General features: G+C 38.6%; 1 protein-coding gene across 1 annotated transcript in view; it reads left to right on the top strand.

The window, feature by feature from the left end:
* Positions 1–16,906, top strand: part of vps52 (VPS52 subunit of GARP complex) — a 108,176-nt gene that overhangs the window by 33,629 nt on the left and 57,641 nt on the right. Inside the window, exon 4 of the mRNA XM_068009343.1 lies at positions 16,120–16,195. Coding sequence (XP_067865444.1) covers positions 16,120–16,195 — 76 coding nt within the window. The remainder of the gene's footprint in view (positions 1–16,119; positions 16,196–16,906) is intronic.

The raw sequence follows: 16,906 nt of genomic DNA on the forward strand, positions 1-16,906 counted from the left end.
AGGAGAACAACCCCAGCTTTTCCAACCTAACCTTGTAACTAAAATCCCCCATCCCTGGAACCATTCTGGTAAATCTCCTCTGCACCTTCTTGAAGACGCTCACATCCTTCCTGAAGTGTGGTGACCAGAACTGAACCCAATACTCTAGTTGTGGCCGAACCAGAGCTTTATAAAGGTTCAGTAGAAGTTCAGTGCTTTTATACTCCATATCTCTCTTTATTAAGCCCAAGGTCACAGATGCTTTGCTTACTACTCTCCATGTTTAAGATCTATGCACAAGAAGCCCCAGGTCCCTCTGTCCCTGCACACTCTTTAGAGCTGTGCTGTTAACTCGACATTTTCGCACCCTTCTGCCAAAATGCATCACCTCACAGTTCCCTGTATTAAATTCCAGCTGCCCATTCTGCTAGCCTATCGATGTCCATTTGCAGTCAATTGATATCATCTTCATTGCATGCCGCACCTTCAAGTTTGGTATCATCGGAAAATTTTGAAATTTTCCTCTGCATTCCAATATCCGAGTCATTTATATATAGAACGGAAAAGCAGTGGTCCCAGCACTGACACTTGGGGAAAACCACTATCGACCAGCTTCCAGTCTGAAAAACAACCATTTACCACAACTCGCTGTTTTCTGTCCTTAAGCCAATTTTTTTTTAATCCAAACTGACAATGACCCTCCTATTAGATGACCCGAAATTTTGTTAACCAACCTTTCCCAGGGTACTTTGACAAACACTTCCTTAAAATTCATATAAACAACGTCCACCACGTTTCCCTGAAGCACCTTCTCTATTACTGCATCAAAATATTGAATTAGAGGAGGCAAAACGACATTTACAATTCCAGGCTGGATCTCGTTGATTGCCTCAAATCTCTCCAACTATCTGAGACTTTTTTTGTGGTTGTTTGTAAAACCTTTCCCACCTCTGATGATAATAGGACATTAATGTTCATGGGGGGGCTAACTGGGTGTGAATATTACAATAGTATTAATGGGGGGGCTAACTGGGTGTGAATATTACAATAGTATTAATGGGGGGGCTAACTGGGTGTGAATATTACAATAGTATTAATGGGGGGACTGGCTGGGTGTGAATATTAGAATAGTATTAATGGGGGGACTGGCTGGGTGTGAATATTAAAATAGTATTAATGGGGGGACTGGCTGGGTGTGAATATTAGAATAGTATTAATGGGGGGACTAACTGGGTGTGAATATTACAATAGTATTAATGGGGGGACTGGCTGGGTGTGAATATTACAATAGTATTAATGGGGGGACTGGCTGGGTGTGAATATTACAATAGTATTAATGGGGGGACTGGCTGGGTGTGAATATTACAATAGTATTAATGGGGGGACTGGCTGGGTGTGAATATTAGAATAGTATTAATGGGGGGACTAACTGGGTGTGAATATTACAATAGTATTAATGGAGGGGAGCGACTGGGTGTGAATATTACAATAGTATTAATGGGGGGACTAGCTGGGTGTGAATATTAGAATAGTATTAATGGGGGGACTAACTGGGTGTGAATATTACAATAGTATTAATGGAGGGGAGCGACTGGGTGTGAATATTACAAAGGTATTAATGGAGGGAGTGACTGGGTGTGAATATTACAATAGTATTAATGGGGGGACTGACTAGGTGTGAATATTACAATAGTATTAATGGAGGGAGTGACTGGGTGTGAATATAACAATAGTATTAATGGAGGGAGTGACTGGGTGTGAATATTACAATAGTATTAATGGGGGGGACTGACTGGGTGTGAATATTACAATAGTTTAAATGGCGGGAGTGACTGGGTGTGCATATTACAATAGTATTAATGGAGTAACTGGGTGTGAATATTATAATAGCATTAATGGAGGCAGTGACTGGGTGTGAATATTACAATAGTATTAATGGAGTGAATGACTGGGTGTGGATATTAAAATAGTATTAATGGGGGGACTGACTGGGTGTGAATATTACAATAGTATTCATGGAGGGAGTGACTGGGTGTGAATATTACTATCGTATTAATGGAGAGAGTGATTGGGTGTGAATATTACAATAGTATTAATGGAGGGAGTGACTGGGTGTGAATATTACAATAGTATTAATGGTGGGAGTGACTGGGTGTGAATATTATAAAAGTATTAATGGAGGTGGTGACTGGGTGTGAATATTACAATCGTTTTAATGGAGTGACTGGGTGTGAATATTACATTAGTATTAATGGAGTGAGTGGGTGTGAATATTACAATAGTATTAATAGAGAGAGGGACTGGGTGTGAATATTACAATAGTTTTAATGGAGTGACTGGGTGTGAATATTACATTAGTATTAATGGAGGGAGTGACTGGGTGTGAATATTACAAAAGTATTAATGAGGGAGTGACTGGGTGTGAATATTATAATAGTATTAATGGTGGGAGTGACTGGGTGTGAATATTACAATAGTATTAATGGAGAGAGTGAGTGGGTGTGAATATTACAATAGTATTAATGGAGTGACTGGGTGTGAATATTACAATCGTATTAATGGTGGGAGTGACTGGGTGTGAATATTACAATAGTATTAATGGAGGTGGTGACTGGGTGTGAATATTACAAAAGTATTAATGGAGGGGGTGACTGGGTGTGAATATTACAATAGTATTAATGGAGGGGGTGACTGGGTGTGAATATTACAAATAGTATTAATGGAGAGAGTGACTGGGTGTGAATATTACAATCGTATTAATGGAGAGAGTGAGTGGGTGTGAATATTACAATCGTATTAATGGTGGGAGTGACTGGGTGTGAATATTACAATAGTATTAATGGAGGGGGTGACTGGGTGTGAATATTACAAAAGTATTAATGGAGGGGGTGACTGGGTGTGAATATTACAATAGTATTAATGGAGGGGGTGACTGGGTGTGAATATTACAAATAGTATTAATGGAGAGAGTGAGTGGGTGTGAATATTACAATAGTATTAATGGAGTGACTGGGTGTGAATATTACAATCGTATTAATGGAGAGAGTGACTGTATCTGTGAATATTACAATCGTATTAATGGCGGGAGTGACTGGGTGTGAATATTACAATAGTATTAATGGAGTGACTGGGTGTGAATATTGTAATAGTATTAATGGCGGGAGTGACTGGGTGTGAATATTACAATAGTATTCATGGAGGAAGTGACTGGGTGTGAATATTATAATAGTAATAAAAGCGGGAGTGACTGGGTGTGAATATTACAATAGTATTAATGGAGGGAGTGACTGGGTGTGAATATTACAATAGTATTAATGGAGGGAGTGAGTGGGTGTGAATATTACAATAGTATTAATGGAGGGAGTGACTGGGTGTGAATATAACAATAGTATTAATGGAGGGAGTGAGGGAGTGTGAATAATACAATAGTATTAATGGAGGGAGTGAGTGAGTGTGAATATTCCAATAGTATTAATGAGGGAGTGACTGGGTTGTGAATATTATAATAGTATTAATGGTGGGAGTGACTGGGTGTGAATATTACAATAGTATTAATGGGGGGGGGGACTGACTGGGTGTGAATATTGCAATAGTATTAATGGAGGGAGTGACTGGGTGTGAATATTACAATAGTATTAATGGAGGGAGTGAGTGGGTGTGAATATTACAATAGTATTAATGGAGGGAGTGACTGGGTGAGAATATTCTAGTAGTATTAATGAAGGGAGTGACTGGGTGTGAATATAACAATAGTATTAATGGAGGGAGTGACTGGGTGTGAATATTACAGTCGTATTAATGGAGAGAGTGACTGGGTGTGAATATTACAATAGTATTAATGGAGTGACTGGGTGTGAATATTACATTAGTATTAATGAAGGGAGTGAGTGGGTGTGAATATTACAGTAGTATTAATGCAGAGAGTGACTGGGTGAGAATATTACAATAGTATTAATGGAGGGAGTGACTGGGTGTGAATATAACAATAGTATTCATGGAGGGAGTGACTGGGTGTGAATATTACAGTAGTATTAATGGAGAGAGTGACTGGGTGTGAATATTACATTAGTATTAATGGAGGGAGTGAGTGGGTGTGAATATTACAGTAATATTAATGGAGTGACTGGGTGTGAATATTACATTAGTATTAATGGAGGGTGTGAATATTACAATCGTATTAATGGAGAGAGTGACTGGGTGTGAATATTACAATAGTATTAATGGAGAGAGTGAGTGGGTGTGAATATTACGATAGTATTAATGGTGGGAGTGACTGGGTGTGAATATTACAATAGGATTAATAGAGGGAGTGAATGGGTGTGAATATTACAATAGTATTAATGGAGAGAGTGAGTGGGTGTGAATATTACAATAGTATTAATGGAGGTGGTGACTGGGTGTGAATATTACAATAGTATTAATGGAGGGGGTGACTGGGTGTGAATATTACAATAGTATTAATGGAGGGAGTGAGTGGGTGTGAATATTACAATAGTATTAATGGAGAGAGTGAGTGGGTGTGAATATTACAATAGTATTAATGGAGAGAGTGAGTGGGTGTGAATATTACAATAGTATTAATGGAGAGAGTGAGTGGGTGTGAATATTACAATAGTATTAATGGAGTGACTGGGTGTGAATATTACAATCGTATTAATGGCGAGAGTGACTGCATGTGAATATTATAATAGTATTAATGGCGGGAGTGACTGGGTGTGAATATTACAATAGTATTAATGGAGGGAGTGAGGGAGTGTGAATAATACAATAGTATTAATGGAGGGAGTGAGTGAGTGTGAATATTCCAATAGTATTAATGAGGGAGTGACTGGGTTGTGAATATTATAATAGTATTAATGGGGGGGAGTGACTGGGTGTGAATATTGCAATAGTATTAATGGAGGGAGTGACTGGGTGTGAATATTACAATAGTATTAATGGAGGGAGTGAGTGGGTGTGAATATTACAATAGTATTAATGGAGGGAGTGACTGGGTGAGAATATTCTAGTAGTATTAATGAAGGGAGTGACTGGGTGTGAATATAACAATAGTATTAATGGAGGGAGTGACTGGGTGTGAATATTACAGTCGTATTAATGGAGAGAGTGACTGGGTGTGAATATTACAATAGTATTAATGGAGTGACTGGGTGTGAATATTACATTAGTATTAATGAAGGGAGTGAGTGGGTGTGAATATTACAGTAGTATTAATGCAGAGAGTGACTGGGTGAGAATATTACAATAGTATTAATGGAGGGAGTGACTGGGTGTGAATATAACAATAGTATTAATGGAGGGAGTGACTGGATCTGTGAATATTACAATCGAATTAATGGAGGGAGTGTCTGGGTGAATATTACAATAGTATTAATGGTGGGAGTGACTGGGTGTGAATATAACAATAGTATTAATGGAGGGAGTGACTGCGTGTGAATATTACAATAGTATTAATGGGGGGGACTGTCTGGGTGTGAATATTACAATAGTTTAAATGGCGGGAGTGACTGGGTGTGCATATTCCAATAGTATTAATGGAGTAACTGGGTGTGAATATTATAATAGCATTAATGGAGGGAGTGACTGGGTGTGAATATTACAATAGTATTAATGGAGTGAATGACTGGGTGTGGATATTACAATAGTATTAATGGGGGGACTGACTGGGTGTGAATATTACAATAGTATTCATGGAGGGAGTGACTGGGTGTGAATATTACTATCGTATTAATGGAGAGAGTGATTGGGTGTGAATATTACAATAGTATTAATGGAGGGAGTGACTGGGTGTGAATATTACAATAGTATTAATGGTGGGAGTGACTGGGTGTGAATATTACAATCGTTTTAATGGAGTGACTGGGTGTGAATATTACAATCGTTTTAATGGAGTGACTGGGTGTGAATATTACATTAGTATTAATGGAGGGAGTGACTGGGTGTGAATATTACAAAAATATTAATGGAGGGAGTGACTGGGTGTGAATATTATAATAGTATTAATGGCGGGAGTGACTGGGTGTGAATATTACAATAGTATTAATGGAGGGAGTGAGGGAGTGTGAATAATACAATAGTATTAATGGAGGGAGTGAGTGAGTGTGAATATTCCAATAGTATTAATGAGGGAGTGATTGGGTTGTGAATATTATAATAGTATTAATGGGGGGGAGTGACTGGGTGTGAATATTGCAATAGTATTAATGGAGGGAGTGACTGGGTGTGAATATTACAATAGTATTAATGGAGGGAGTGAGTGGGTGTGAATATTACAATAGTATTAATGGAGGGAGTGACTGGGTGAGAATATTCGAGTAGTATTAATGAAGGGAGTGACTGGGTGTGAATATAACAATAGTATTAATGGAGGGAGTGACTGGGTGTGAATATTACAGTCGTATTAATGGAGAGAGTGACTGGGTGTGAATATTACAATAGTATTAATGGAGTGACTGGGTGTGAATATTACATTAGTATTAATGAAGGGAGTGAGTGGGTGTGAATATTACAGTAGTATTAATGCAGAGAGTGACTGGGTGAGAATATTACAATAGTATTAATGGAGGGAGTGACTGGGTGTGAATATAACAATAGTATTAATGGAGGGAGTGACTGGATCTGTGAATATTACAATCGTATTAATGGAGGGAGTGTCTGGGTGAATATTACAATAGTATTAATGGTGGGAGTGACTGGGTGTGAATATAACAATAGTATTAATGGAGGGAGTGACTGCGTGTGAATATTACAATAGTATTAATGGGGGGGACTGACTGGGTGTGAATATTACAATAGTTTAAATGGCGGGAGTGACTGGGTGTGCATATTACAATAGTATTAATGGAGTAACTGGGTGTGAATATTATAATAGCATTAATGGAGGGAGTGACTGGGTGTGAATATTACAATAGTATTAATGGAGTGAATGACTGGGTGTGGATATTACAATAGTATTAATGGGGGGACTGACTGGGTGTGAATATTACAATAGTATTCATGGAGGGAGTGACTGGGTGTGAATATTACTATCGTATTAATGGAGAGAGTGATTGGGTGTGAATATTACAATAGTATTAATGGAGGGAGTGACTGGGTGTGAATATTACAATAGTATTAATGGTGGGAGTGACTGGGTGTGAATATTACAATCGTTTTAATGGAGTGACTGGGTGTGAATATTACAATAGTTTTAATGGAGTGACTGGGTGTGAATATTACATTAGTATTAATGGAGGGAGTGACTGGGTGTGAATATTACAAAAATATTAATGGAGGGAGTGACTGGGTGTGAATATTATAATAGTATTAATGGTGGGAGTGACTGGGTGTGAATATTACAATAGTATTAATGGAGAGAGTGAGTGGGTGTGAATATTACAATAGTATTAATGGAGTGACTGGGTGTGAATATTACAATCGTATTAATGGTGGGAGTGACTGGGTGTGAATATTACAATAGTATTAATGGAGGTGGTCACTGGGTGTGAATATTACAAAAGTATTAATGGAGGGGGTGACTGGGTGTGAATATTACAATAGTATTAATGGAGGCGGTGACTGGGTGTGAATATTACAAATAGTATTAATGGAGAGAGTGAGTGGGTGTGAATATTACAATAGTATTAATGGAGTGACTGGGTGTGAATATTACAATCGTATTAATGGCGAGAGTGACTGCATGTGAATATTATAATAGTATTAATGGCGGGAGTGACTGGGTGTGAATATTACAATAGTATTATTGGAGGGAGTGAGTGGGTGTGAATATTGTAATAGTATTAATGGCGGGAGTGACTGGGTGTGAATATTACAATAGTATTCATGGAGGGAGTGACTGGGTGTGAATATTACAATAGTATTAATGGAGAGAGTGAGTGGGTGTGAATATTGCAATCGTATTAATGGCGGGACTGACTGGGTGTGAATATTACAATCGTATTAATGGAGAGAGTGACTGTATCTGTGAATATTACAATCGTATTAATGGCGGGAGTGACTGGGTGTGAATATTACAATAGTATTAATGGAGTGACTGGGCGTGAATATTGTAATAGTATTAATGGCGGGAGTGACTGGGTGTGAATATTACAATAGTATTAATGGAGGGAGTGACTGGGTGTGAATATTACAATAGTATTAATGGAGGGAGTGAGTGGGTGTGAATATTACAATAGTATTAATGGAGGGAGTGACTGGGTGAGAATATTCTAGTAGTATTAATGAAGGGAGTGACTGGGTGTGAATATAACAATAGTATTAATGGAGGGAGTGACTGGGTGTGAATATTACAATAGTATTAATGGAGGGAGTGAGTGGGTGTGAATATTACAATAGTATTAATTGAGGGAGTGTGAATAATACAATAGTATTAATGGAGGGAGTGAGTGAGTGTGAATATTCCAATAGTATTAATGAGGGAGTGACTGGGTTGTGAATATTATAATAGTATTAATGGTGGGAGTGACTGGGTGTGAATATTACAATAGTATTAATGGGGGGGACTGACTGGGTGTGAATATTGCAATAGTATTAATGGAGGGAGTGACTGGGTGTGAATAGTACAATAGTATTAATGGAGGGGGTGACTGGGTGTGAATATTACAATAGTATTAATGGAGGGAGTGAGTGGGTGTGAATATTACAATAGTATTAATGGAGAGAGTGAGTGGGTGTGAATATTACAATAGTATTAATGGAGTGACTGGGTGTGAATATTACAATCGTATTAATGGCGAGAGTGACTGCATGTGAATATTATAATAGTATTAATGGCGGGAGTGACTGGGTGTGAATATTACAATAGTATTATTGGAGGGAGTGAGTGGGTGTGAATATTGTAATAGTATTAATGCCGGGAGTGACTGGGTGTGAATATTACAATAGTATTCATGGAGGGAGTGACTGGGTGTGAATATTACAATAGTATTAATGGAGAGAGTGAGTGGGTGTGAATATTACAATAGTATTAATGGAGAGAGTGAGTGGGTGTGAATATTACAATTGTATTAATGGCGGGACTGACTGGGTGTGAATATTACAATCGTATTAATGGCGGGAGTGACTGGGTGTGAATATTACAATCGCATTAATGGAGTGACTGGGTGTGAATATTACAATAGTATTAATGGCGGGAGTGACTGGGTGTGAATATTATAATTGTAATAATGGCGGGAGTGACTGGGTGTGAATATTACAATAGTATTAATGGCGGGAGTGACTGGGTGTGAATATTATAATAGTAATAATGGCGGGAGTGACTGGGTGTGGATATTATAGTATTAATGGAGGGAGTGACTGGGTGTGAATATTACAATAGTATTAATGGAGGGAGTGTCTGGGTGAATATTACAATAGTATTAATGGTGGGAGTGACTGGGTGTGAATATAACAATCGTATTAATGGAGGGAGTGTCTGGGTGAATATTACAATAGTATTAATGGCGGGAGTGACTGGGTGTGGATATTATAATAGTATTAATGGAGGGAGTGACTGGGTGTGAATATTACAATAGTATTAATGGAGGTAGTGTCTGGGTGAATATTACAATAGTATTAATGGCGGGAGTGACTGGGTGTGGATATTATAATAGTATTAATGGAGGGAGTGACTGGGTGTGAATATTACAATAGTATTAATGGAGGGAGTGTCTGGGTGAATATTACAATAGTATTAATGGTGGGAGTGACTGGGTGTGAATATTACAATAGTATTAATGGAGGGAGTGTCTGGGTGAATATTACAATAGTATTAACGGAGGGAGTGACTGGGTGTGAATATTACAATAGTATTTATGGAGTGGCTGGGTGTGATTATTATAATAGTATTAATGGAGTGACTGGGTGTGAATATTACAATAGTATTAATGGAGGGAGTGAGTGGGTGTGAATATTACAATCGTATTAATGGCGGGACTGACTGGGTCTGAATATTACAATCGTATTAATGGCGGGACTGACTGGGTGTGAATATTACAATCGTATTAATGGAGGGAGTGAGTGGGTGTGAATATTACAATCGTATTAATGGCGGGACTGACTGGGTGTGAATATTACAATCGTATTAATGGAGGGAGTGAGTGGGTGTGAATATTACAATCGTATTAATGGCGGGACTGACTGGGTCTGAATATTACAATCGTATTAATGGCGGGACTGACTGGGTCTGAATATTACAATCGTATTAATGGCGGGACTGACTGGGTGTGAATATTACAATCGTATTAATGGAGGGAGTGAGTGGGTGTGAATATTACAATCGTATTAATGGCGGGACTGACTGGGTGTGAATATTACAATCGTATTAATGGAGGGAGTGAGTGGGTGTGAATAATCCAATCGTATTAATGGCGGGACTGACTGGGTCTGAATATTACAATCGTATTAATGGAGGGAGTGACTGGATCTGTGAATATTACAATCGTATTAATGGAGGGAGTGTCTGGGTGAATATTACAATAGTATTAATGGTGGGAGTGACTGGGTGTGAATATAACAATCGTATTAACGGAGGGAGTGACTGGGTGTGAATATTACAATAGTATTAATGGAGGGAGTGACTGGGTGAGAATATTCTAGTAGTATTAATGAAGGGAGTGACTGGGTGTGAATATAACAATAGTATTAATGGAGGGAGTGACTGGGTGTGAATATTACAGTCGTATTAATGGAGAGAGTGACTGGGTGTGAATATTACAATAGTATTAATGGAGTGACTGGGTGTGAATATTACATTAGTATTAATGAAGGGAGTGAGTGGGTGTGAATATTACAGTAGTATTAATGCAGAGAGTGACTGGGTGAGAATATTACAATAGTATTAATGGAGGGAGTGACTGGGTGTGAATATAACAATAGTATTAATGGAGGGAGTGACTGGGTGTGAATATTACAGTAGTATTAATGGAGAGAGTGACTGGGTGTGAATATTACATTAGTATTAATGGAGGGAGTGAGTGGGTGTGAATATTACAGTAGTATTAATGGAGTGACTGGGTGTGAATATTACATTAGTATTAATGGAGGGTGTGAATATTACAATAGTATTCATGGAGGGAGTGACTAGGTGTGAATATTACAATCGTATTAATGGAGAGAGTGACTGGGTGTGAATATTACAATAGTATTAATGGAGAGAGTGAGTGGGTGTGAATATTACGATAGTATTAATGGTGGGAGTGACTGGGTGTGAATATTACAATAGTATTAATGGAGAGAGTGAGTGGGTGTGAATATTACAATAGTATTAATGGGGGGGGTGACTGGGTGTGAATATTACAATAGTATTAATGGAGGGAGTGAGTGGGTGTGAATATTACAATAGTATTAATGGAGAGAGTGAGTGGGTGTGAATATTACAATAGTATTAATGGAGTGACTGGGTGTGAATATTACAATCGTATTAATGGCGAGAGTGACTGCATGTGAATATTATAATAGTATTAATGGCGGGAGTGACTGGGTGTGAATATTACAATAGTATTATTGGAGGGAGTGAGTGGGTGTGAATATTGTAATAGTATTAATGGCGGGACTGACTGGGTGTGAATATTACAATCGTATTCATGGCGGGAGTGACTGGGTGTGAATATTACAATCGCATTAATGGAGTGACTGGGTGTGAATATTGTAATAGTATTAATGGCGGGAGTGACTGGGTGTGAATATTACAATAGTATTAATGGCGGGAGTGACTGGGTGTGAATATTATAATAGTAATAATGGCGGGAGTGACTGGGTGTGAATATTACAATAGTATTAATGGCGGGAGTGACTGGGTGTGAATATTATAATAGTAATAATGGCGGGAGTGACTGGGTGTGGATATTATAATAGTATTAATGGAGGGAGTGACTGGGTGTGAATATTACAATAGTATTAATGGAGGGAGTGTCTGGGTGAATATTACAATAGTATTAATGGTGGGAGTGACTGGGTGTGAATATAACAATCGTATTAATGGAGGGAGTGTCTGGGTGAATATTACAATAGTATTAATGGCGGGAGTGACTGGGTGTGGATATTATAATAGTATTAATGGAGGGAGTGACTGGGTGTGAATATTCCAATAGTATTAATGAGGGAGTGACTGGGTTGTGAATATTATAATAGTATTAATGGTGGGAGTGACTGGGTGTGAATATTACAATAGTATTAATGGGGGGGACTGACTGGGTGTGAATATTGCAATAGTATTAATGGAGGGAGTGACTGGGTGTGAATATTACAATAGTATTAATGGAGGGAGTGAGTGGGTGTGAATATTACAATAGTATTAATGGAGGGAGTGACTGGGTGAGAATATTCTAGTAGTATTAATGAAGGGAGTGACTGGGTGTGAATATAACAATAGTATTAATGGAGGGAGTGACTGGGTGTGAATATTACAGTCGTATTAATGGAGAGAGTGACTGGGTGTGAATATTACAATAGTATTAATGGAGTGACTGGGTGTGAATATTACATTAGTATTAATGAAGGGAGTGAGTGGGTGTGAATATTACAGTAGTATTAATGCAGAGAGTGACTGGGTGAGAATATTACAATAGTATTAATGGAGGGAGTGACTGGGTGTGAATATAACAATAGTATTAATGGAGGGAGTGACTGGGTGTGAATATTACAGTAGTATTAATGGAGAGAGTGACTGGGTGTGAATATTACATTAGTATTAATGGAGGGAGTGAGTGGGTGTGAATATTACAGTAGTATTAATGGAGTGACTGGGTGTGAATATTACATTAGTATTAATGGAGGGTGTGAATATTACAATAGTATTCATGGAGGGAGTGACTAGGTGTGAATATTACAATCGTATTAATGGAGAGAGTGACTGGGTGTGAATATTACAATAGTATTAATGGAGAGAGTGAGTGGGTGTGAATATTACGATAGTATTAATGGTGGGAGTGACTGGGTGTGAATATTACAATAGTATTAATGCAGGTGCTGACTGGGTGTGAATATTACAATAGTATTAATGGAGGGGGTGACTGGGTGTGAATATTACAATAGTATTAATGGAGGGAGTGAGTGGGTGTGAATATTACAATAGTATTAATGGAGAGAGTGAGTGGGTGTGAATATTACAATAGTATTAATGGAGTGACTGGGTGTGAATATTACAATCGTATTAATGGCGAGAGTGACTGCATGTGAATATTATAATAGTATTAATGGCGGGAGTGACTGGGTGTGAATATTACAATAGTATTATTGGAGGGAGTGAGTGGGTGTGAATATTGTAATAGTATTAATGCCGGGAGTGACTGGGTGTGAATATTACAATAGTATTCATGGAGGGAGTGACTGGGTGTGAATATTACAATAGTATTAATGGAGAGAGTGAGTGGGTGTGAATATTACAATAGTATTAATGGAGAGAGTGAGTGGGTGTGAATATTACAATTGTATTAATGGCGGGACTGACTGGGTGTGAATATTACAATCGTATTAATGGCGGGAGTGACTGGGTGTGAATATTACAATCGCATTAATGGAGTGACTGGGTGTGAATATTACAATAGTATTAATGGCGGGAGTGACTGGGTGTGAATATTATAATAGTAATAATGGCGGGAGTGACTGGGTGTGAATATTACGATAGTATTAATGGCGGGAGTGACTGGGTGTGAATATTATAATAGTAATAATGGCGGGAGTGACTGGGTGTGGATATTATAGTATTAATGGAGGGAGTGACTGGGTGTGAATATTACAATAGTATTAATGGAGGGAGTGTCTGGGTGAATATTACAATAGTATTAATGGTGGGAGTGACTGGGTGTGAATATAACAATCGTATTAATGGAGGGAGTGTCTGGGTGAATATTACAATAGTATTAATGGCGGGAGTGACTGGGTGTGGATATTATAATAGTATTAATGGAGGGAGTGACTGGGTGTGAATATTACAATAGTATTAATGGAGGTAGTGTCTGGGTGAATATTACAATAGTATTAATGGCGGGAGTGACTGGGTGTGGATATTATAATAGTATTAATGGAGGGAGTGACTGGGTGTGAATATTACAATAGTATTAATGGAGGGAGTGTCTGGGTGAATATTACAATAGTATTAATGGTGGGAGTGACTGGGTGTGAATATTACAATAGTATTAATGGAGGGAGTGTCTGGGTGAATATTACAATAGTATTAACGGAGGGAGTGACTGGGTGTGAATATTACAATAGTATTTATGGAGTGGCTGGGTGTGATTATTATAATAGTATTAATGGAGTGACTGGGTGTGAATATTACAATAGTATTAATGGAGGGAGTGAGTGGGTGTGAATATTACAATCGTATTAATGGCGGGATTGACTGGGTCTGAATATTACAATCGTATTAATGGCGGGACTGACTGGGTGTGAATATTACAATCGTATTAATGGAGGGAGTGAGTGGGTGTGAATATTACAATCGTATTAATGGCGGGACTGACTGGGTGTGAATATTACAATCGTATTAATGGAGGGAGTGAGTGGGTGTGAATATTACAATCGTATTAATGGCGGGACTGACTGGGTCTGAATATTACAATCGTATTAATGGCGGGACTGACTGGGTGTGAATATTACAATCGTATTAATGGAGGGAGTGAGTGGGTGTGAATATTACAATCGTATTAATGGCGGGACTGACTGGGTGTGAATATTACAATCGTATTAATGGAGGGAGTGAGTGGGTGTGAATAATCCAATCGTATTAATGGCGGGACTGACTGGGTCTGAATATTACAATCGTATTAATGGAGGGAGTGACTGGATCTGTGAATATTACAATCGTATTAATGGAGGGAGTGTCTGGGTGAATATTACAATAGTATTAATGGTGGGAGTGACTGGGTGTGAATATAACAATCGTATTAACGGAGGGAGTGACTGGGTGTGAATATTACAATAGTATTTATGGAGAGAGTGACTGGGTGTGAATATTACGATAGTATTAATGGCGGGACTGACTGGGTCTGAATATTACAATCGTATTAATGGCGGGACTGACTGGGTGTGAATATTACAATCGTATTAATGGAGTGTGTGACTGGATCTGTGAATATTATAATAGTATTAATGTAGAGAGTGACTGGGTCTGTGAATATTCCCGTAATGTTAGTGGGGTGATTGGGTTAGTGAATGTATTTAACAGTGATATTATTGAAGAGGAGTATTGTTATGTTCTCTGGAACTGGACCTTGTTTATTTTTCCGTAAATGGTGTCGCTGAGGAAGAACTACTCCAAGCTGAAATAAGTTTGTGTGAGACAAGCCGTTAACTGTTCGTGTGCATCCGCTGTATATTGAATGTCTGCTCTGGTTTCCTCATCTCCTTAGGCTGGGTTTACACTCGAATACTATTGTTTCAAGTGTAAAATCAAAGCCAGAATGATTTATGTTTTCTCTTGCTATTCTTCTCCACTTTGTTCTGGACAGTCATGCTTTATTCTCATATATTTCTGGCAGTTCAGTGATTAACTTGTTCCTGGCTTCCATGTTTCTCTTCTGAACACTTGTTTTTCTTTCGACCCTTCCTGTGGGGAAATATCCTTTTTCCCCATGCCCAACGCACCGACTCCACTTTACACATTCCCAAAGCTGGTCCCTCCGACTGGGAATTATGGTCACCAACCTGTTGGTTATAAGAGCATGAGTTAATGAATTAGTGCGTTGGAGTTCTGTACATCCAGAGAGGGGCAAGCTTTCCCCAAACACTTTCGTATATACTCCACCAACCATGGGCGATCAGGAGGAGCTGCCCTATTTCCTGTTTTGGTGCTGAGCCATACGGAATGTGGTATTGCCTTGAGGAAATGTAGTACATTGATGTGGTGTGGCCATATTCTCAACTGCCTCCTGCTGTTTTATCAGCAGCCAGCCCAGGACCCAGAAAGTATGTTTGGAGAAAGAGGGGGTTTTGCCTGCAGAGGTTTTGTTGGAAACTAGCACTGGACATGCTGACTGATGCACCTTCATTCCTTTGTTTTAAATTCGAGATTTCAGTGGTACTATTTGTGCTGAAAGTTTATTCATGATAACCAGAGTTATTAAACTCTGAGGTGGTTGTACAGAAATTCCAGTTTTTATTAACTTGTGGGATGTGGTTTCTCCAGTGGCTCAATGATTTTTAAAATGTCTTTCTCTGCAGGGTGTGGATCTGAGACATTACTCCAAACAGGTGGAGACAGAGTTACAGCACATCGAACATGCCTCCATTAAAGACTGTATCCTTTCAGATCAATGAATTCCTCACTCAACACCTTCTTTACTTCCACCACCAACCCCTACCCCAACCCCCCGACCTTAAAACAATTAACATTATTTTGTCTGTCGAATGAGATTTACTTCTTTAGATCTCTTGTTCCCTTTGGCTGTTCTGCTGAGATGACTAAAAGGAAGTGAAATGGCTGTGTTCATTTAAATTAGGGTGGAAAAATGGGTCACAACTTGTTACTGGTTTGGGAGCCCACGTGGAACTGTCCACGAAGGGAAATAGGCCACTAGCTGGTTACGCTGAATAATCTGCTCGCCATGAACGGTTATTGATGAAATGCTGTTACAGCAATAATTATTATGCAGATTTATAGGTTTGTGTTTTCAGTGAGGTTATATTTAAATACCAGGAAGTGTGGTTCAGAGAATTGGGTCCAGCCTGTCGTCACCCTATTTCCGGCCAGTTCTCCCTGTGCATGGGGTTCATTGTGACATTCCACCTTCTATCTGTACAAATGTAGTGATGTAGCTCTCTAACAGATAAATAAGTCTGTATCAAGCATTTTCTAAATGCCAAATTTGAATCACACTTAGACTTGATCTCAAATTTCACATTGATAAAGCAGCAACAGGTCACAATTGAGTCGATGGGCAGTCTACAAGTGAAATACAAGAATACCTAGATTTGCCTTTTTGATCACCTACAGTGCTGGTGAACACGA

The sequence above is a fragment of the Heterodontus francisci genome, chromosome 29 (assembly GCF_036365525.1).
Source record: "Heterodontus francisci isolate sHetFra1 chromosome 29, sHetFra1.hap1, whole genome shotgun sequence".
NCBI lineage: Eukaryota > Metazoa > Chordata > Chondrichthyes > Heterodontiformes > Heterodontidae > Heterodontus > Heterodontus francisci.